The sequence below is a fragment of the Ruditapes philippinarum genome, unplaced genomic scaffold, assembly GCF_026571515.1.
Source record: "Ruditapes philippinarum isolate M1 unplaced genomic scaffold, ASM2657151v2 ctg4166_1_1_1_1, whole genome shotgun sequence".
Taxonomy (NCBI): Eukaryota; Metazoa; Mollusca; class Bivalvia; order Venerida; family Veneridae; genus Ruditapes; species Ruditapes philippinarum.
The window spans coordinates 105,557-127,842 of NW_026855711.1; the positions used below are offsets into that span (position 1 = coordinate 105,557).

Below are 22,286 nucleotides of genomic sequence, written 5' to 3' on the forward strand. Positions count from 1 at the left end.
TTACATGGACAAAAAATGTTATTTGCTATGCATTTTTTTTCACTTAAGATATTTTACTTTGAAATGAACTATTGAAAAAAAAAAGCATGCTGCTTTAAGCTCATATCGTATTCACACGGATATTTATAATTTAAATGTTGCACTAACATATTTGACAAGCACACGCTGCGCTTGAAAACTACACAAAACAAGCATTATCCTTATCAGAGGTAAGACAAAGTTGTTGTAACATAACATGAGCCGCGTCATGACAAAACCAACGTGATGCGTTTGCGACCAGCATGGATCTAGACCAGCCTGCGCATCCGCGAAGTTAGATCAGGATACATGCTGTTCGCTATCAGTTTCTCTACTTGTAATAGAGTTGGAAAGCGAACACAATGGATCCTGATCAGACTGCGCGGATGCACAGGCTGGTCTGGATCCATGCTGGTCGCAAACCCATTACGTTGGTTTTGTCGTGACGCGGCTCATATCTTAAATACCTCTAAAATATTTTAATGTGAAATGTTGCTAAAGTTATAATGTATTTTGGAAGATAACAATATATCACGTTCGCCAGAAACGCTGCAGTCTAGACCGAAATAGCTTCTCCGACTTGCAAATGGGTATATGCATGAGGTGATGGTTGATTCAAATCGTGATGTCAAGTTTATTCTAATAGTGCAGCATGCCCTTGTAAAATAAGTTCATGGCTTCCTGTTTAAAGCAGTTTGTCCTCTTTTACACTGTTGTATTACCTCACACAAACATGTATATCCATCACTCGAAGCCGACTTTCTTTAAGTGATTCTTGATCTCTTGCTATGTTTAAGCATTTTAAAGCACCCTTAAAAGATGCCGTCATCTATGATCTATTTTGACTTTTTTTTTGCGTACACAAAAAACAAAACCTTTGATATCAGTGGAACCAAGGAAAAATGTTGTTTTTTGTGTAAAAAGCAAGATTTCAGGAGTCAAATGCAGCTGCATGTTGTCGGGAGCTGCACTTTGTGAACGTCCATTTGCCTTGTTGATCTTGGTATTCTTAGTTTACAAAGCTGCTGGCGAGACAATCAAGCAATTTCCTAAAATGTTTGTTATTGTTTCATTTCGGATGATACAAAATTGGCCGAAACTATTAAAGCTATTGGCTTATATAAACTCAAACATTTTAAAGTATAAATTGGAGTTAGGAGCAAATGAATATAGTAAGTACTACATAGTATAATGTTTCTCCCTTGAGGAATAGAAGCTTGCGAATTAGGTTGCACATTTTATCTATACATTTAAAGTTCTGATTTCTGATTTTCGTATTTATTTGTCTCTTTCTGTGAACAAAATAATAATAATGCAATGAATCAAAATAACTCGCGCGATTAAATACATGTATTAACATCTAATTGGAAGCTTTCTAACAGTAACTGATCGTGGGAAAATATAAATTACCACAGCTTCTTTTCCTTTGTCCATTGATACTATTAGTCATAAAGTGTATTTGGTTATTTAAGTGCCGTTTTCCATCATATCTTATCAAATATGCTTCTTCACCTTTTAAAATAGTTTTACTTTCACCACTGTAATAAAATAAACAATGGCTTTAATCTTGTATATTAATTACATTTACATGTTTGCCCAATGCTTAACTGCAAAATGCCGTTTCCTTATAAACGGTGTTTATACCTTATATCAATTTTTAAGTAATTTTTTGACATTCGAGCTAGTTCTGGTTTCATACACGATGAAACAAATAAACAAAAAGTTGACAAAAAGGAAACAAATTGAAAATTGACCGTATCTTTCATTTCATTTGGCTCTGATTATGATAGGGGAGTTGGAAAGGAAGTTAAAAGGTATTATATTTCCATACATTAATTCCCCGTGTGTTAGCTCCCTTGCTATGTGATGATTCAAGTAAAATAACTAAATCATCATATTCCTACATTGAATAATAAACTACAATATTTGTATTATTTTATCAATTTCCATCCTTGTCCGAACGGATAAAATCTTGACTTCAAACGACTTTCCCCTCGCCGCTGCAAATTCGAATCACACCAGGGACTTTGGATTCGTCCCTGTATGGATGCTACCCATTTAGCTTTTTAACGTCGGTGGTTCTACTTGTGCACGCTTGTGCCGGAAATAATGCACGGAGGGTCAACTGAGCAAACAAAGTTGCATTTTGATTTTCAAAGCAACAACAAGTAAATTATCCTACTTTTATGTCAAAAGCGTTGACGGTTACTTGATGAACACCCGACTTATTCCAAAACTTTAAATATGGTCATAATTTTGATAATATTTACCAATATTTTTTGTCAGAAAGGCAAGACCAGCTCATCAGATCAATAAAAATGTACAAACAAATTATAATTTTGAGTTAGAGATATACAGATAAACTGTTTACAGGATTACAAACTTTATTTAACCTTCAAAACGTTTTAACCTAAATTAATTAATATTTTAACTGTTCCTTTAACAACAAACAACTTTTACATTTATGGACGCTGGAGGGTTAGTAGGGTACCGATAGTCAAACAAGTTAGAGGATAGTTCTTTTCCCTTCATTCTTTTCTGAGTCGTCTTTTTTTCATTCATTGCTCTATCCATTTGTATATGTTTCTTTTCTTGTTTGAATCTATATTGGTTGTATGCAAGGATAAATACAATAAATTTAATTAAAATGAAAACTTAGAATAGCAGTATAAAAGTGACAAAATCTTTTTTATGTTTGTATTTCTAGGTGAATATAAATAATATTCACATTGTTTATGTAAATGTATGAATCTGCGGTGTAATGTTATTGTTTGATGACATGTTTTTTAGATCAAACTATCATGTGTGTTACAGTAGCTTAATATATAGATACCTCTTTTATGTCGAATGATTATTGAAAAGGATATTTCATTGTAACAAGACTGTGACTCACTTAAGTTGTTTTTTTTAGCATTTTTATTTCATGACACTCTGACAGATATTTCATTTATACCTACTTTTCACTTTAGGAAAGGCGACAAAACCACCATTATTTTAAGTCTTATGTCAATCCGGGTGTTTTGTTTTGTTTTATCTAAAACGTTTTCACTTTTCTTTTCTTCACAAAACTGACACTTGAATAATGTTTCTCCAAATCAAGGCCGGAATAGAATATCGCTTTATGTAAGACATTTGTATGTTAATCAATTTGTCCATTGTGCCAGATAACAAAATTTATTTTTCACGAAAATTGTTTAAAATGCAGTTCTGCAAAATGTCAGTTGTCAAATGCTATCAAATCCCTCATTTATTATGATATATAAAATAAAAAGCTACTCTACTGTATCAAAGTGGTTAACCAATTAATAAGAAGATTCTAATCACTAAAAAATATCAAGACCTAGCATATAATTTGTTTATTAATGTAATCGCAAATGTACCGCAATTGCGACCAAACAAGAAGATTAAATTTGATCAAATCAAGCAGTGCTCATCAGACACAGAAGGAGTTAAGTGAGCTTAAGAAAAGGGATAGGTACGATTCACTGTGATCTATGAAAACTTTCTTAACATTTCTAAAGTTTCCTTTTTCATAATTGCAATTACAAATCTTTACTTAAGAAACGCTGGCTAGATAGAATGGCTGAATTTTGTTCTTGACTATTTATTGAAAGGGGATGTTTTACATTATGCAAGAAATATCATTATTGACTTGACAAAAGAGGGGCAAATATTTAAAGCTTAAATTTTTCCTTGTTGTGCTGTATTTATCACGATGATTCAAAACAGGTCAAATTTAGAAAAAAATAACATTCTTTGACGAAGTGTGTCATCGTTGTCATCTGTTAAAACCTCTGTCACACTAGGGCGGCGTTCTCACGCTCCTGTTGCGTTGTAGGAGATGCTACAGAGTAGCTACGACGTCCTTATCAGCATGCTCAAACTGCGCGCCGTCGGTCGGCGTTCTATGCGATGCCACTACGACGATGTGGCGATGCTGCGGCGATGTTTGCGATCTTACTGCGCTCACCTCGGTGTTCTGAATTGGCTTTGGACGCCGTGAGAACGCCGCCCTAGTGTGACAGGGGTTTTAAATTTAACAACGCCAGCAAACACAATGGAAGCGCAGTCTAGTGTGACAGGGCTTTAAATCAATGTCACCATTTAGTCTTGGAATCAGAAGCCGTTCCGTTAAGTCATTGAGTGTTGAAGAGTTGTTGGCTTCGTATCAGTTGGTCCTTAACTTGATCAGTGTAAAATCCACCAGGGACTTTGTATTCTTTAATAATAAAAAGTTATTTATCTATGATAAGCTTACGGTCAGCTGGAGACTATTCGGATGCCCTTTTGCGCTCTAATAATATTTCTTATCTCTCATGAGGTCTGAAAATGATATTTTAAAGTTCTATTTACTACTGCTTAAATTAAAGCCAAATATGTTACCACAAAGAGACTTATTGTACAAATATTTGTATATCAAATCCGCATCATCTTTTGTACCGACTTAATCTACTTAGAAAATTTGCATTGCAATGAACATTTACAGGTAAATGCAAAAACTTTTTCAAATTTCTAGAATTGAAAGGGAAATGACGTTTAATTTTTTATAGACACTTCATGTAACGTATCTGACTGTTATCTTTAATATTTACTAAGAGACTCAACAATTCAATCTTCAGTATAGGTATTAATCATGCTAAACCGCAAACCATACAACGATGAAGAAGATGCAGGTTTTAAGTACAGATGAAACTATACAGTTCTTTAAGTACAGATGAAGTTATACAGTTCTTTAAGTACAGATTAAACTATATTGTTCTTTAAGTACAGATGAAACTATACAGTTCTTTAAGTACAGATGAAACTATACAGTTCTTTAAGTACAGATGAAACTATTCAGTAATGCATTTCAGCTCTTAGTTAATTTTCTTTTCTTACTACCCAACATTTCTATGACCATCAACATTCAAAATACACATTTCTTTTCATAATATTCAAAACATTTAGTGTAATTATACATTTTTAATGTAATTGTCAAAGCGTTGAAAAGTTTTTCAAAATGTATTTTGTCATCTTAAGCAATTTTCAACCATTCGACGTGATTTTGTTATTCATTGAAATGGCACAGTTAGTTTATATTTCCTGTGTCTTTATTCAGGTTCTGCTACATGTAGAACTTTAATAGACATCTTTAGCATATGAATTCATCTTATTGTAGGAAAATTTTACCAGGGGATAAAGACGCCAGTTAATGCTATCTTTTAATAAAGTATGCAAAATATACTATAATATAAACTATAATAAACATCCCATATATCAAAGTTTTCTCTCGTAAGAAATCTTCATTTAAAAAGTTTATAAGCTTATGAAGTGTAAATGAGCTTGTACTCACAATAAAACCGCAGTAAACTAAACGTTATAAATGTCATTATCTCAACAGCCGGGTAACAACGCATAAACCACCCAAGCGAGCGTTAAAAGGGAACGGGGTATCTCTAATTGCACCTGTGCGACACAAGTAAAACAGCAAACAACGCTTAGACAAGATAATTGTTAATGGGGCACTATTTGATTTTTTTTCGTTGATAAAACGCGCTTTAAATACATCATAGGAATATTGATGGTTGATAGCCGACTAAATCAATAGCTTGTTAAAAGTGTATGTTGCATTAGAATAAAATTGTAAAATATGCACTGTAAAATTTTTGTATTATTCGGTGATAAAGCGCACTAAATAGATAAAGGAATATAGATGGATAAAACACTTTGTCAACTAAATTAATACTTTGAATTGAGAAAGTTGTATGCATTATATGGTGCAATATGGACAATTATTTTAGATTTTTCATCTGGACAGTTTTACAGATGGCATGCGGTCTCTCAGTGTCAGGTATATATTGAAACATTTCAATTTGTTCAACTTTGTGACCTATAATATTGGGTATAGTATCTTAAGTTGTGTCCTAGTTTAAAGGCTATGCTAAAAAGGTAAACATTACACATCAAGGTAAATCCGAGATTATTGTGTGGATAAGAATGAATGCATTTGTTGAAAATACTACAAGTTAAACGTGCTAGCCTTGAAATAACATGTTTTAATTCAATAGTGTTTACATTTTAAGTTTTAATGGTAAATGATGACTCCGTTCAATGTACTTGGTCATGAAAGAACATACATGTACAGTCTCAAGTGTTTTAAACTGTTTTTCCTTAAGCTATATGTTTAGTTCAATCAGTTATAAATCACCCTTCTGTCTGCACTTTGAACTGTTTCTTTACAAGGAAATGTTCAACTGTATTTCATATTAAAATAATGGCGATATTATTAAACTAATTGATCGTGTAGGCTGGATGTAATTTAACATCACATGTATTATTATAATCATTTATACATTCTATAAGTAAGAAGATTTCTTGCAATATTACTGCTGATGTTATGGGTATAGATTTCTCGAAACATTGCTGCTCAATTTAAAGATTTAGATCTGTTGATTATTACTGCTCATATTGTCCAGATTTGTTTCTTTAAATGTTTATTTTTTATTTATGTAATGGATTTGTATAAGCATTACTGCATTACTGTTGTGGGTATAGAATTCTCTAAACATCAATGCTCATTTTAAAGCTAAAAATGTGTTGAATGTTACCGCTCATGTTCTGGGTATATATTTCTCTAATCATTCCTGCTAATATATTTTGAATATATCTGCTAATGTTTTGGTATAGATTTCTTCTCTAAACATTGCAATTGCTGTTCGTGTTATGGATATATATCTCTCTAAACATTAAATTTGAATGCTCAATTTTAAGCTTAAAATATGTTGAAAACATAATTGTTTATGTCGTGGGTATAGATTTCTCTACAAAATGCTGCTTGATATAAACCAAAAATCTGTTGTCATTTAGGATTCGTCTCACAATTAGCATGACATATTTAGGAATATTATAAAAATATGTGTATTTAGTAAATGTATTTAGTTACTGCACAATATTTAAATGTTATCATTGAGACGAAAACTGAGACGAAAGTTGATGCCACAACAGCATTTTCACTTGGAAACCATTGTGTTTTAAAATAATCGCCAATTAAAACTATTAGAAGTGAAGAATATATTTATAAATTCTTAAAGACATCAGATTTATATCATTATGATGATATTCTGTCGTGTTTTATATTCATTCTTAAGAGAAAAAGAGCACTGCTTTGATTAGATACCTTTAAAAAAAGCGCGTATGTTTAATATCGCAACGTGTCGTATGGGAACGGGACCACTAGAAGACTAAAAATATTCTTTTACGACTTCCCTGCTCATACACGTAAACTTAACAAAATAACAGTGTCATAAATATATCATGAATAGTAAATGTAAAAGGAAAGAAGTAATGCATGTAATGTCAATCCAATAACCAGTTATTCGCTAATGCTAATAAAGTCTATTGAAATAATAAAAAATTCAGTTCCGATAGGATACAATATATAACCATTCTTATTTTGAGGATAAAAGTATTATTCATTATATTTTCGACATTGCTTTGCCTGTATCCACAGTGTCTATTTTTTTAGCTCCCTCGCTAATGAGAGATCAGAGACTCGTGCACAGAAAAATGTAAATAAAAACATAATCATTCTAACAAGTCTGAGCAAACAAATGTACACTATAACCCTCTAAATTCGTATATAATATACAGATTTTATTTTCCGTCTCATTTAATAAAATGCCCAGAGAGATCATGTGTACACGGACATTTTATGAGTTAACCTTAGATCAATTGCATAAGCCTACCATATCTAAATACTGATCATATTAAATACCGGCAGTGATTTCATATTTTATGAATTGGCAGAAATCAAACACCTTTATACCATATCCAATTGTTAAATACCCGCAGTGATTTGATATCATTAATTATTACATATTAGAAATCGAATTTTGTTTTTACAAGAAAACTATACACTTTAGAGAAAAATCTCGAGAGTGACTTTTTTTGTTTACAAAAATGAATTATTTATCATTCAACCTCGGTTTGTTAATCCATACCAGGTAAAAGTTCATTTCTCATTTTGGATGGGCCAGATTGTAGTAATCTTAAGTTAAATAGAGTGTATGACTCAATGTAGGAGATGTACAAATATTCACTTCAATAAAGGTTTTATTGGACAGGTAGACTAAACAATGTTTATGATCCAAGTGTCATTGATAGGTTTTCACATAAGTGTTCAGACTTGCACAGAAGTGAATGAAACGATGTTTTATTTTGTATTCCAGTTATGTTAATTTGATTTCACGAAAAAAAGCAACATTTTAATAACATTTACATGAAACAAACTATAAGTGATAAACCACTGATACTGCAATGTATTTCTTTCTAACATTTATTCTATGTCCTTCTGCATTGTGGGAAAAAATCAATTACCATGTCTATGAAAAATATTTGTATTTCAATAACAAATAAAACATTCTAAAGAAAAACAAAATTCAAATACTAATTTGAAAAAAAAAGTCAAATAGAATGTTAAAAATGAAAAAAAAGTATCGATATCTAGAAAATATGTGAAATATTAGCCTAAACTGAATTTATTCTTGAGCATTTCAGCATAAGTTTTGAGATATGAAGATACGTATATTGCATCACATTTTAAAATTATTTCAGTGAAGTATTAGTATTTTGATAACATGACTGTATTCCTTTCCCTATTGATCACGTGATCCAACTTATTATAAGTATTTACATGGATAAAAAATCTTGAACAATTTCTAGTCATGTGCCTTCCAGTGACAAATTATTCCATTGTACAGGTTTACATTAGCCGTCAGAAATCACATATGTCTGAGCAACAACAACAAATTGATGCTCATTCCGAATGATCAAAAAGTAAAAAAAAAGGTTTCAAAGGTGAAAAAATGGACCCTTGGTATTTATTCACCAGACAGGTGTGCACACGTTGGAAAGAACAAAATGATTTATGTCGTGAGACAAGCAATCTTGTTGCCTTATTTTTATACTGATAAAGATTTTATGTTCTACACTTTTTCTGCATAGTAAGTTTATCACGTTTGTCTTTTTTCATCCAGGTTGTCTATCTTTTTTTAGGTGAAGATATTTACTCTTTATGCTACCTCACAGCTATTCCATGATTAAGTTGTATTCAGAAACGTAATTTTGATAGCTACGTGATGATTTAGTTATTTATAGTTTTATTTTATAAAGAGATGTTTCTATGGTAAAGCGGAATGTGTTCTTTCTCTGGCTAAGTGTTAGCAATGTACACTAAAACTAGACTGCAAATTATTTAAACATTTTTAATGTACGTATGTAAACCAGATATCCGTAAAAATGACGTCTATTTCTATCACGAAAACTATTTATTTAAAGGAACATTATGCCTCGGAAATGAATAAATGTTTACTTTTTTAGAAAGGTCATACATGAGTTTTATTACTTTTGAATTATGGTTTTAGTCAAAAAATAAAACAACCATTTCTCGGTTATCCCATGTAGTGCCCCTGAAAGAAGAGGGGCTTAAATTGACCAACTCATTATCTTACTATATGTAGCAACTCGATAACATTACGTATCTATTATTTAATAAACATTATATGATGTGTGGTCCACTGATGTTGTTGCAATCTGATTTATTATATGAATTATATGAATTATAAATTGACATTCTATGTAAACCGTGATTATATTTGCACATTCTATGTAAATAAGATATAATTATAGATTTTCAGATATGACTAAAAGTCATGTTCAAATATGTTTTGGTACACGAAACTATGCTATATGTAGTTTCGTCCTTCCAAACAAGTTGTATGGCGAATACAGTTTCATTAAATACCTTTGTATTCGTTTTTATTAACATGACTACTCGAAATGTAAGAAGATTTCAATTAAATCTTGTTTGTGACTTCTTAGTGCACATCAATGTCAACTTTTTTGTTACCTTTTTCGGGGGAAAATTATGATGATAGATAAAAGGCTTGTTTACTTCATGTAGCAGACGTATCGTTAAAATAACACATCAGTGGAACACCATAATTATGTTAAAATTCAAGTACAAAGTATAATCAAAGGAACAGCAAAAAGTGTATATTGTCAAGTTTCAAGTTCATGCACATTTAGAAGTAGAAAAATAGAGAGATTGCTCGGGAATAACGAATAAGAATCAATTCCTTTAGAAATCTTTAGATACTCTAAATAGCACGAAAATGTTATATTGGAGAGTGCAAATCTTCTGATGACTTAACCATTTTCATGTACATATGTTGAATATGGCTTTGGCCGTTGCTTGAGGCTTGGTCGGAAGCCTTTTACAATAAACACTTCCAGTCATAAACAGGCCCAAACAACATTTTTCAATTTTGTGGTTTTGAACGTTCTTTTGGGGTGTTTGATTACGTGTGTTGATAAGATATGATAAGATAATTGACCCCTGTAAAAACTGTTTTGAGCAAAATTTTATGTCTCAGCACATTCAACACTCTCGAAATTCAAGGAAAACAATAAATGTTTCTAAATTACAATTATTCAGTCGTGCGTTTTGGTATGAAATAAAAAGGCATTGTACTGTAGAAAAGTGGTTAACCATAGAATTGTGGGATTATAACCACTTCAAAGAATGTCAGATTTTTTTTTTCTTTATTTTACGATAGCATACCAGTATTTGTCAAACTCCTCACAGTGATTACCTCCCTTGGCAGAATTGTAATCACTGCCTTCAAAGACGTCACATGATGATGAAAGTCACATGACGTAACGTCGAAATTCAAATGTAAATATCGACCGTTACAAAGAAAATCTAACGTTATTTTTCTCTTTCTGTTTTATTTTTAACTTTTAGTGCCTACGTTCGATATAGTTTATCAAAAAATTATCGAAAGTATACAAAATAACGAAAAATAAATTCAAAAGCTAAAAAATATAAAATATCAAAATATCGTCTCGGTAGAAAATAATCTCATATTTTTTAAAATTATTTCTAAATATTCATATTATTTATTTATTTATTCACAAACATTGTTAAATAAATGAGAGAAAACTTATCTGATAGATAAAAGCAGTAGATAAAACAATTTTTGAAAAAATATAGTATATCAGAAATTCTGATATATTGGGACCTTGGTGGCAGAGATCTACGCCGAAGAATTAAGGGGAGATCACTGTGTGGAGATTGAGTATTTGTATGTGCTGGTAGTCAATGAATAATTTGGAATAATTACATAAATATCATTACGAAAAAAGTTATCGAATGATAATGCAGTGTAAATTGTTTTTAATTTTGAACAACTAATGATCTCGTTAGCCTATAAGTAAATGCGTTAAAACATACCATCTTACGCAATGTAGTTATCATAAACGTGATTCGATATAACAGATATATGAGCCGCATCACGACAAAACCAACATAGTGGGTTTGCGAGAGTGTTGAATGCTGTTCGCTATCAGTTTCTTTACTTGTTATAGGGTCTGTATGCATAAAGCATGGATCCTGATCAGACTGCGCGGAGGTGCAGGCTGGTCTGGATCCATGCTGGTCGCAAACCCACTATGTTGGTTTTGTCGTGACGTGGGTCATATATCTTTTACGCTTAAAACAAAGTTGAGTATGATCAAAGTCAAATCGATCGAATCGTTTATTTTCAACATGCAATTTAAATTAGTTATTTTCTCGTAATATGTTCATGCATACAATTATTTGATGTTTGCAAATTTATTTCAGATACCATAAAATAGAAACACTGACACTGTTTGTGTCACACAACCGTGATAAAAACATGAATGATAAGAGTTAAATTATTTTATTTTACAACATTTTGCAAAAGGCTTGATAAAATATCAGATATTGCATTTGCGTGCATCGTTGCACAGGTTTTTGTAATATACTTGTGCATATTGATGTAAACAATTTTGCTGTAATAAACAAAGTATTATCAGAGTAATCTATTTTCATTTTTCTAACTGTTACAAACACCATGTGTCAATCACATATTACAATATAAACAAAAACAAAATTTATTTTAACTTATTAAAGTAATGTTATTTTTTTTTCTAAGAAAGCTTTTCAATTATTTTTCGATTAAAAGTTAGAATTGCCATTTTTGTTAATCTGCTGCTGTTCAGAAGTATTTTGTGGAAAATGCTATGAAAAATTGTGTTAAATTTGTATTTAGAACAGAATCTGAATATCATTATATTGATTTATCTGAAATATAATGATATCAGAAAAAGAATAATATATCTTGGCCTTCACTTAATAAATTTAATACACTTAAAGATTACTATGGTAAAACTATTCAAGTAAAATTAGCTACAGATATTAAAAAGGCTTTAAAGTGAAAACACTGGCTAATGAACAAAATGTATTTGTACAGGCAAACAATGTTTAATTGATTATTTATTCACATTGTATTGTATTGTTTTGTAATGCTTATGTGTTATGTGTTAGATTAGCCGCTTGAATTATTATAATCCATAGATAAGTCATTTTGTCTTTTCCATATTCTATAAATATTTACTTGTAAATGGCAAAAGGCATATTTATGCCGCTTGCTAAATAGCGAATTAAATTGAATTTTAAAGACAATGAGCAGATGTTTAAGGTTATAATAACTAATAAAAAACTATTTCCTTTCATTACATCTTCCTTATATTTCCATTAACTTGAGAAAAACAAGAAACAACCAATGTAACACACCAATGCTCTATACACTTCCTGAAGTAGATTGACATAAAAATGCTTTGTATCAGCCGAACTTTGAGCATTTGAGCAGGTTGGAACAAGCACATTCTTTCGTTATCAAGAAACAAAACTCATGTCTATTTTAGTATATCTAATGTTTAACTGTCTGATGATTTTCCAACAAAAACTATCTTGCTATCATTTTTGTGTGTTTCACTTTTGTGTTATTTTATCTAATACATGACTTCGTTCATGCTTATCCCGAAAACAATCTATAATTATGAAATAAAACAACCAATTATCTTACCTTTTACGGTTTTAATTTCTATAGATTGGATATAAGTAATAATATAATCAGGATTTTATCACAATAAATAATAATAAAAAAAATAAACAGGCAAATTCTTTTTGAATGTAAAATGATTTTTTTTAGCTTTTACTGAAAACCCGTTTTCTGTTAAATTGTATTTATAATCAGGTATCTTGGTCAATGTTTTAACATACAAAAATCTTACTTTTTAAGTCATATATCGGGAAACAAACTTTATTTCACATATGAAACTAATCAATGGCAAATATATCAAGTTGGTTTTCTTCACACGAGGCTTTAATTTCCAGTAAGATTTTAATTTCAGTGTATAACATCAATTGTAATATATTTCTCATATTCGTTATGCAAAGGACTGATAAATATGACACCATGCAATTGCAATATTCTGTGCGTTTTTCTATTCAGAAGAGAATTTTCACGGACTCTTGTTTTAAAAATACACAATTTCATTTTGAATCGAGTTAGGTCTTTACTGTCATGGAATTTTTATTTTGTTATTTTTGTAGGCAACAAACCATTTCAACTCTTTAGGGATTCTGTATTTATCTATTTCATATTTGAAAAGGAGAAAGGGTAGAGCAATTAAACGTTGAATGTTACCATAGTTTTCACACATTTCAAAACGTTTTAAAATTGCTTATTGTTGTTTGTAACACGCAAAAACCCTTTTGACATGTAATTGGATGTCTTTTTATCATGCTATGCTATGCTATGCAATACAATGCCTTTCGTGCTCTTCTGTGCCTCGCTGTACCATGATTTGCTTTGTTATACTATGCTATTCTTCTCTTCTATTATAATACATAATTACGTTGTGTTATGTTATTATTTGATTTTATTATGCAATACCATTAGATGTTGGAACACTTATAATTTTTCTCGGTAATTGATATAACAACATAAGCTATCTTGTTTGATAATACGCCTTTAGTCGATAAATTAATAAGCTGATAAACATTGCATCAATAATTGCAAATTTTATTGCTTTTCTCTACAGTAACTGTAAAGTTAAGAGTTTTAGAAAATGATATCCACCAAACATAGTGTAAACAATTACTGAAAATAAAGAAAAGTAAAATAAAAAAAATAAATATATATTATAGAAGGGAAGTAATATTGTATGAAATACATGTTACGGTGTAGTGTTCAACTTAAACTGAATAAATATGTTAATCTATTGTCATAGTTTAACCACATAATCTTGAGCGTACATATCAATCACAAAGAAGAAAGACATTATTGTTGCATTAATATGTACAACGTACTTAAATGAAACTTTAAGCGTTGAATTAACGCACTATCAGTTGCTAAAATATTTGTTTACTCTGATAAGAATATACAATATAGAAATGGCTTATCTATATTACTCATTTCCGAATTTGTAATTGTTAATATGATGGCAGGTAATAAAATCAAAATTAAGAATTAATACAGGATGATCATAAATCTCAATTAAAGTAATTAAAAACATTTGATATTTGATAAAAGAGATATATCATTATTTATAGGAAAATGTACAGCAAATATAATTAATGTTCTGTGAAAAAAAGTGAAAAGAAAAAAACAACAACAAAAAAAAACAACAAACAAAGAAAACTTAACAAAATATAAGATGTAGCACAAGCTATAAGTATTTCTTAAATTTATGTGATGAGTCTGTTCACTGATTAATATGTTCCTAATGTCAACATACATTTATTTTTACATATTAGCAGTATACATGTACGAGTACAATATAAAAACATACTTTGCCCAAATGGCCTTAACGTCGCTGTATAATATAATACAATTAATTGCCATCGTGCCACAAGGTTAACAAAACGCAAGGTTAACAGAACGATAATCTCTCTCTCTCTCTCTCTCTCTCTCTCTCATTTATTTTATGAAATATTATGTTACAGTCAAGGACATAGGCAGTAAAGAAAATGTTTCTCATATTTCTCCTTTTGTCATAAGAATGAATACATGTACATGTGAATGTGCACCTACTATACTTCTAGATAAATATTCGTAACGTAGGTAGAATGGTTTTATCAATAATGTCAATGAGGTGATAATGGTCAACATCCGTAGACGTTCGTTAAACAATCAAAAATTTAATGTTTTCGATGGCTCTTAATGGTTGTTTAGCTCTCATCATGACTTTCCCACGATTTGTTTCATGAATGCTGTCACTTATATAACTTATCCTACAGAGTTTATAAGAGGTCTGGCTAAGATGTACCTCATTCAGATTATCCTAAAATGTATATAAAGCGATGTTTGTAATTTATTGTGTAAAAAAGGTTTAATTTTTATATAAGTTTTACGAAAATGACTTGTGATTATTTTTTCCCCCATAATCAAAGTTGTTTTAATTGATTTCTTCTTAACACCAACGTCTTGCTTTAGCTGAAGTTGCGTGAAAGAGGTCTTTCTTATATCTAAAGTCAGTGCATGACAAACACGTTAATTTACGTATCTAAATATTCTTAACAATATTTTACTTGTATGAAATTTTATATGATAACGTTATGTCTGATGATATTTTGAAACGTTTCGACATGAAATTCCTGTCTCTTAGAAATTTTTTTTGGTTTAAATTTACATACAATGTCATCTCATCGCAAAACATTCCCTCTTTACCTTTGATAACACTATTTCCCACCCGCTTTTTATTGTGTTAATATATATTTAAGAAGTAATTTGGATCTAACACAAAAAAGAAGTATAAAATAGTTAAAGGGCGATTGCTCAATCATATGTCGTTTCTGCAGAAAATGTCCTTTTGGTCATCAGACTTATTTGAAGACATTTCATGGAAATCAAACTTCTCTCAGTTTTACAGATAGTTCGTATACTTTATGACCAAAGAGATAATGCGACATTTTTATGTGAAAATAAAGTATTCAACCGTGAGTTGTTTCTTTTAGCAACCTCAACTTCATCTTTTGGTGAAAGACCTGACTAATAAAACAATACTTAAATGTGGGTGAAAGCATTTTTTAACAATTATTTATGCGGTATATAGTTACGTTTAACCAGAAGTACTTGAAACTCTAAATATGTGTGTTTCATCACAATATATTGTGACATAACTGACGACAAGGAGGACATAATTAGATTAAAGATAGAAATAAAGGAGATAAGTATTTAAAGAGGGACATGCTGTTTTGGCTATGCGCATGCGTACAAACAGGAAGGAAAATAAATGATAAGTTTAACATTCATAGTATACTGCTGAAAATTGTACGAGCAATTTTGTTTCGTTAAAAAGATGTAAAAGTAGCTTTATAAAGCTATTAACCTATTAAACTATTTATCTGATGTGGACATAGCAATTTGATACATAATGCGATATTTTATTGTGTTTAGTTTAAGCATACTGGAAATTATTGTACATATAAATACATTGTCAGGTTGGTTGGATTTTTATCTCTTTTTTACCCACAAAAGGTCGAGAGTATTTGCGTTTTATTAGGAGCTCATGTTTTAAAATGGTTCATAAAAAAAGAAAGAAAACAAAAAGATCACATTTCACTTTATAATACAGATTATGAAATTCAACAGATTAAAATTTCAAATTATGTTTAAGTGTTAGGCAAAATGAATAAAATAAGGTTTCAGAGAATAAATTGTCGACATTGATTCTGTTAACCTGAGTTAGTATGTTTCAAAGAGACGTTACGGTGACAAGTTATCTATCATTAACGAGACTCGGTACATAATATTGTGATTAAAAACTGTTTGACAGCCGGATATATACGAGGGGTGATCCAAAACTTCGTGGACACGCTGCATAAAACAAAAAGTAATAAAGCAAATCACATGAAATTATAGTATCTTATTAAGTAAGCATATGTCAACAAATTCTCAAAATATTGTAAAGATTGTACAAGAATTAATGATTCTGCACTAGTTTATATACATAGACATGACAAAACGCGGCGCAGCTCACGACGTCACAAACGACGTTATGCTATCATTGGAAGTAATCTACCGTTTCGCCTTATAACTTTTCAAAGTATTCCCCTTTAACCCGCACACATTTTCATGGCGGCGGACCAAGTCTCTAAATGTACTCGCATACCATTCCTGGCTGAATGATGACAGTATGCATTGGGTGGCTCCTCTCAACTTGTCCAGATTGTCAAAACTTTTCCCTCTTAACTCTTTCTTTAACCTGGGAAACAAGGCGAGGTCACACAGGAAAGATCAGGCGAATACGGTGAATGACTGAGTACTCCTGCTCCAAGCTGAGAACTAGAGAACGACACACTGACGGTTTATTTGTCACACTTTCGATCATTGTTTTTGTCTCGCCAGGCGTCTTTCAGAACTGTATAACTGTCCGAAGTTTTGCTGGATCCGTGACGTCCATTTTGATAAAGCTGTTTTAGCACCTGTTCTTTAAAGCACGAGCGTAAAATAACCGCAATTTGAAAATGTCTTCTGATACTGACAGAATGACGTCATACACATCAAAACAACGTTTCCCGCAATTTTCTTTGTTTGCACAGGTTTTACATGTGTTTAAAGGAGATGAAAACGTTTACATCACAGAGAAAAAGTAAGCTGCGCCTCGATTTTGATACTTAATGTTTTGATGTTGTCATATATAGAAAAAAAATGCAATTGGTGTTTTAAAATTTGGTCAATTTATTAAAAAAGCATTGATTAATAATATCCAAAGAGTTCACCTCGGTAGGATGTCACGTTATGGAGATACACACATTGTCCACGAATTTTTGGTTCACCCCTCGTACCAAGTAGTTCAGAAACAAGATGGGCACCCAAAGATAGAATTAATAAATATAATCTGCATCTCGAAGCAATTGGGGATGATTTAAATATAAGTTAGGACGACATTTACTGTTTACTGCCGAGTCTTAAAATCAGAAAATAAGTTTAAAAATCGAGAAGAGTTAGAAAAAGATATTAAACAGTCTTATATAGTGTCATTTCTAATGTTCCCTCAGTCATCTTAATTTGTCCAATTTTGAGGTTTGAATTAATTGTGGGTCAGCCAATAAGGTAAAGGTGCTAGTACTTATAGCCATTTCAATCTCCTAATCAATGTAAAAACAATCTTCAGAATTCATACAATATACATAAATGTGAAAAAGAAAACTATTGTAAATATAGCATTTTCAAAACTTATTTGGTAATTCAATAAGTTGTCTCAATTTTATCATGTCTCCGAAGTTTTTTTATCATCTTCTTTTATGAAATAATTTGGTAATTCAATAAGTCGCCTAAATTTAAACATGCCTCTAAAGGAGGTTAAATCGCTTAGCCGATGCCATTTAGACAACCAATAAGTCAAAGGTTAATGTACTTATCGGTAAATTGGTCTACAGATCATCCATTATATGACAAATACAATTTATTAAGAAGCAACAGCATTGCAATACAACATTTTGATAATTTTAGTGCAGTGGGTATTTTATCTGGTGTTTGTAAAACTTTAGTGTGAAAGTTACATGGACTATAAAGAAGACTGTAAATACTCATTTTTCATACAACCACATAACCCACATGCATGGTATTGCATATTAATCACAAAAACAGTATAATAGCATTATTGTTGTAGTTTAAGACTGATTTACAAACTTAACTCGCGAAAATATGCGTTATCAGTTGTTGAGACTTTTTTTTATAAATCTGAAAGGAATTTCAAAATAAAACTATGCATTATGGATTTTTATGATGAGTAGTTTCCGATATTAGAATGAAAACTGTTTATGAGTTCTGCTTACTATATAATTTATCAGACAAACATTTCTCTGATGATTAATAATGCTTTGTCTGTTGTTGATATATTGTTGAAATATTTGTAAACTCTGATAAAATTTTACCTTACTTATACTTTGCTTGATGACAAATATCCGATTTTATGTTAGAACGTGTTAATCTATTTTTAAAAGCATGTGTTTGATTGCTAGTAATAATATCAGCTGATTCTTTTAATAAGTTTTATCACAAAGTCGTCACAACGTATTGGACGACTTTCTTGCAAGTTACAATGTATATCATTATCATACCAATTGAAGAGTACAAATAGAAGTTGAAGAAAAAAGGAAGAAAAAATATCATTTCATTCACTTTTCATATTCAGCACCAAACAGAACCAATCTTAATACTATATTATCATAAAAAGTACAAATTGAAATAGTTAGATGAGATAACTTTATCTTTTTTGTGTAGGTTGAACTTGTGATTAATAACTAAAGAATTTTGTCCATTTGTACGTAATGTGCATTAGATATACCTGTTTGTCTAAACGCTCATCAACATTCATTAAATCAAGTCAAAATTGTTACTTTTAAGACAAATAACATGTTTAACTTGACAGTTAAGCGTGTGAAGTCTTTCTACGAAATCCGTTCTTTCTCGTTTTCCTCTGCATGTTTCTTTGTTATGTCACTCCTTTAAAAATCCAAGAAAATGATGTTTCAAACTTATTGAACTTTTTGAAACAGTCTAAAATTACTTACATCCTGGTTTCTGTTTATTATCCTTATACATTTATTGTTATGTGATACAGAAATAATCGGCACTTGCGGTTATAGATCGACATTTTTGAAGCATTACAGAAACTTAATATTGTTATGCAACAGGATAGGCCTATAAAAAGTTTTCCTTGTCTGTTATTCATTACCTCACGATTTACTGCGAGAAATGAATTATATTTCTTACGAGGATGAAGTTTTAGAATTTTACCGCAGAAAAAGCAATGGGTATTTTTTGTTTATAATGGACTTCCTTTTCTCATTGTGTGATTATGATTAACGGTAGCAATTGATAAGAATATACAAGAAGTCAAAAAAGTGTCTAAGTTAGCAAAGTTTGGCTTCAAATGTGTTAAGTGATAGATATCTGTTTTAAAAAGTTTAAAATCACATGATGTATCAGAATATATTTGTTTTCCCAGTAAAACGTCAAATGACGTATTGAAGATATATTCACTTTATCTAAATATAGATAATAGAAATATTAAAAGAAAAGTTCAAACTAAAAGTGCCAAAACAATATCAATTGACAAGTGCATATCAATTATAGAAAATAAAAACATTGATAAAGGTTGTGTCGCACATTTCGACCTTATGAATAGATGTTTTCATAATACGTGTATGTACTTTGAACTTGCTCTTGAAATATGAATATAAGTTATCTTTAGTATGTGAGTAACTAGGAAATGGTGATATTAGTCAATTTCCAAATGATAACTTAAATAAACATTATTGTGATACCATTATAGTTCATTTGTCATTTGTTGTTGTTGTTTTTTAATGAAACACAAAAACATTCATTAATCTACCGGAATGCAACCAACAGGTGGATGTCGATAAACTTCCATCGAAGAACAATTAAGATAACACTTTTGCATTTAATTCTTGATTTGCTCTGTATATTTTATGATATCAGTTATTTTGTTTTATACGAGTATTAGACAATCACTTCTCAATACTTTTAATGTCACTTGCTTCACCTAATTTAATCGTCTTATTCAATCATATATTAATATATAATAGTTGGCTTGATTTACGTAACGCTATCATATTATATAGCTGAACTTAATGCCCCTCACTAACTAAACAAACAATACTATAAACACTTGACATAGTTTTGAAATCGGTTTGTATCATTTTTAAGTACTTGACCCAGCATTTACTTTATGAATGAAACTTATACGTTAGTACATAAAAAGAACATTTGATTTATCGCTCTTTTTTCTCAATTTTGTGGTACATCAATAGTGTCAATTTCTAATTTGTACTACCTTTTTTGGGGTTTCTTTTTGTATCTTGAGTATGTCAGCAAATAGCATACCAAAAATGTACGATGATACACCATTTATGAAAAATATTATTTCATTGTATGTTTTGGATCATATTCATTGCAAAGCTGGTATAGCGGATGACATTAACAACAATATTAAATTTGCCATATGAATGACAAGTTGAGTCAAATTTATCAAGAATTAAATGTTTTGTTTTGGTTTAGAATTAGATATAACTTCATTTAAACGCCTACGAGGCTCTATTTATGCAACATTTTACAATAAAATTCACGGTATCATTTATTATGAAATTGGAGATCAATGATTGAATCCTTCTTCCGGCTAGAACATGATGTTTATGACTTTATGATCTTATTATTATATGGATCCAACAAAGTTCCGATTTAAGGCTTATGCTACTAACAGTTTAGCTATTGCACATGTGCAGGTGGCGTGTACGAATATCTTATAGCATCATTTGTGTTGGCCTTTATCGAATGTTTATAAGAGGTTTATATTTTTTTTAGAGTAGCAAATATTGCTCAACAAATGTCTTATGTATCGTTAACCGTTTCTTTACGAATCTTTATATATACTGGTTAATGTTGCTTTATTATAGAAATGTTTATGAAGCTTTTTAACGTTTATATAAATGTTTATATTATGTTAATATGTATTTTCAGCGAATAATGAATTGCTTGATAAACGGCTGCTGTACTATGAACCGTTACATTACGATATAGACGACCTTCACCTTAGACACACTCAAGTCGGCAAATCAGGAGACTTACTTCGGGTCAACTTTTATGCTTTCAATAAGTGAGTTGAAGAATGTTACAAATGTTTTCTTTAAAGAAAAATGTTAATGTAAGCCGGTAGACTGTACCTTATCGCTATTCATTTACAAAGCGTATTTTGTTCTCTAACATATCATTTACAATGTTATGACAAGTGTTCGGCGATACAGACGGGTACAAAATCTATTTATTTTAAAATATTTATGATATCATTTTCAGAAATTTCTCACTCGAATTGAGAAGGAAGGACAAAATCGATCATCAAGCATCAATACTTCATCATAAAAAGGAAATCACCACACCAGATCTTTCATTTGTTTACACGGGAAAAAGATACAGGTATTTATCTTTTTAACAAATATAAATTATAAATCCTGCTTTTAATAAAGGAATCAGGTATGCACCCATTGGGTGTAATAAAGGAGAGCTAAAGCGAGCAATTAACACAAAACTAAATGCATGTTATTGAAAATCGCAGTCTTTCCATGACAAACAATTTAAACTATAACATTTCTTACGGCCTCACCATGCACCCGCTTAAGTAATTACAAAGTGTATAGACATTAATGGTCCAGTGTGACCAGAAAATATAAGATACCAAGATAAATTACGTAATACTATATATTCCTATTTATCATACTTTTTTCACATATATATGAGTTATACAAGTTATAATAACGCAAATCATTGTGTTTGTCTGAAGGTAGTTATATTTATATGTAAAAAAGCTCATTACACTAGATCTTTAATATCTGT

General features: G+C 30.6%; 1 protein-coding gene across 1 annotated transcript; it reads left to right on the forward strand.

Moving 5' to 3' along the window:
- Positions 1–5,067: 5,067 nt before the first annotated feature.
- LOC132744171 (disintegrin and metalloproteinase domain-containing protein 10-like) lies at positions 5,068–21,869 on the forward strand (the record flags this gene model as incomplete). Its single annotated transcript, XM_060732791.1, has 3 exons — positions 5,068–5,848; positions 21,417–21,552; positions 21,750–21,869. Coding segments are annotated over exons 1-3 (323 nt in total), but the record flags the coding sequence as incomplete, so codon positions are not given.
- Between the last annotated feature and the right edge of the window lie 417 nt (positions 21,870–22,286).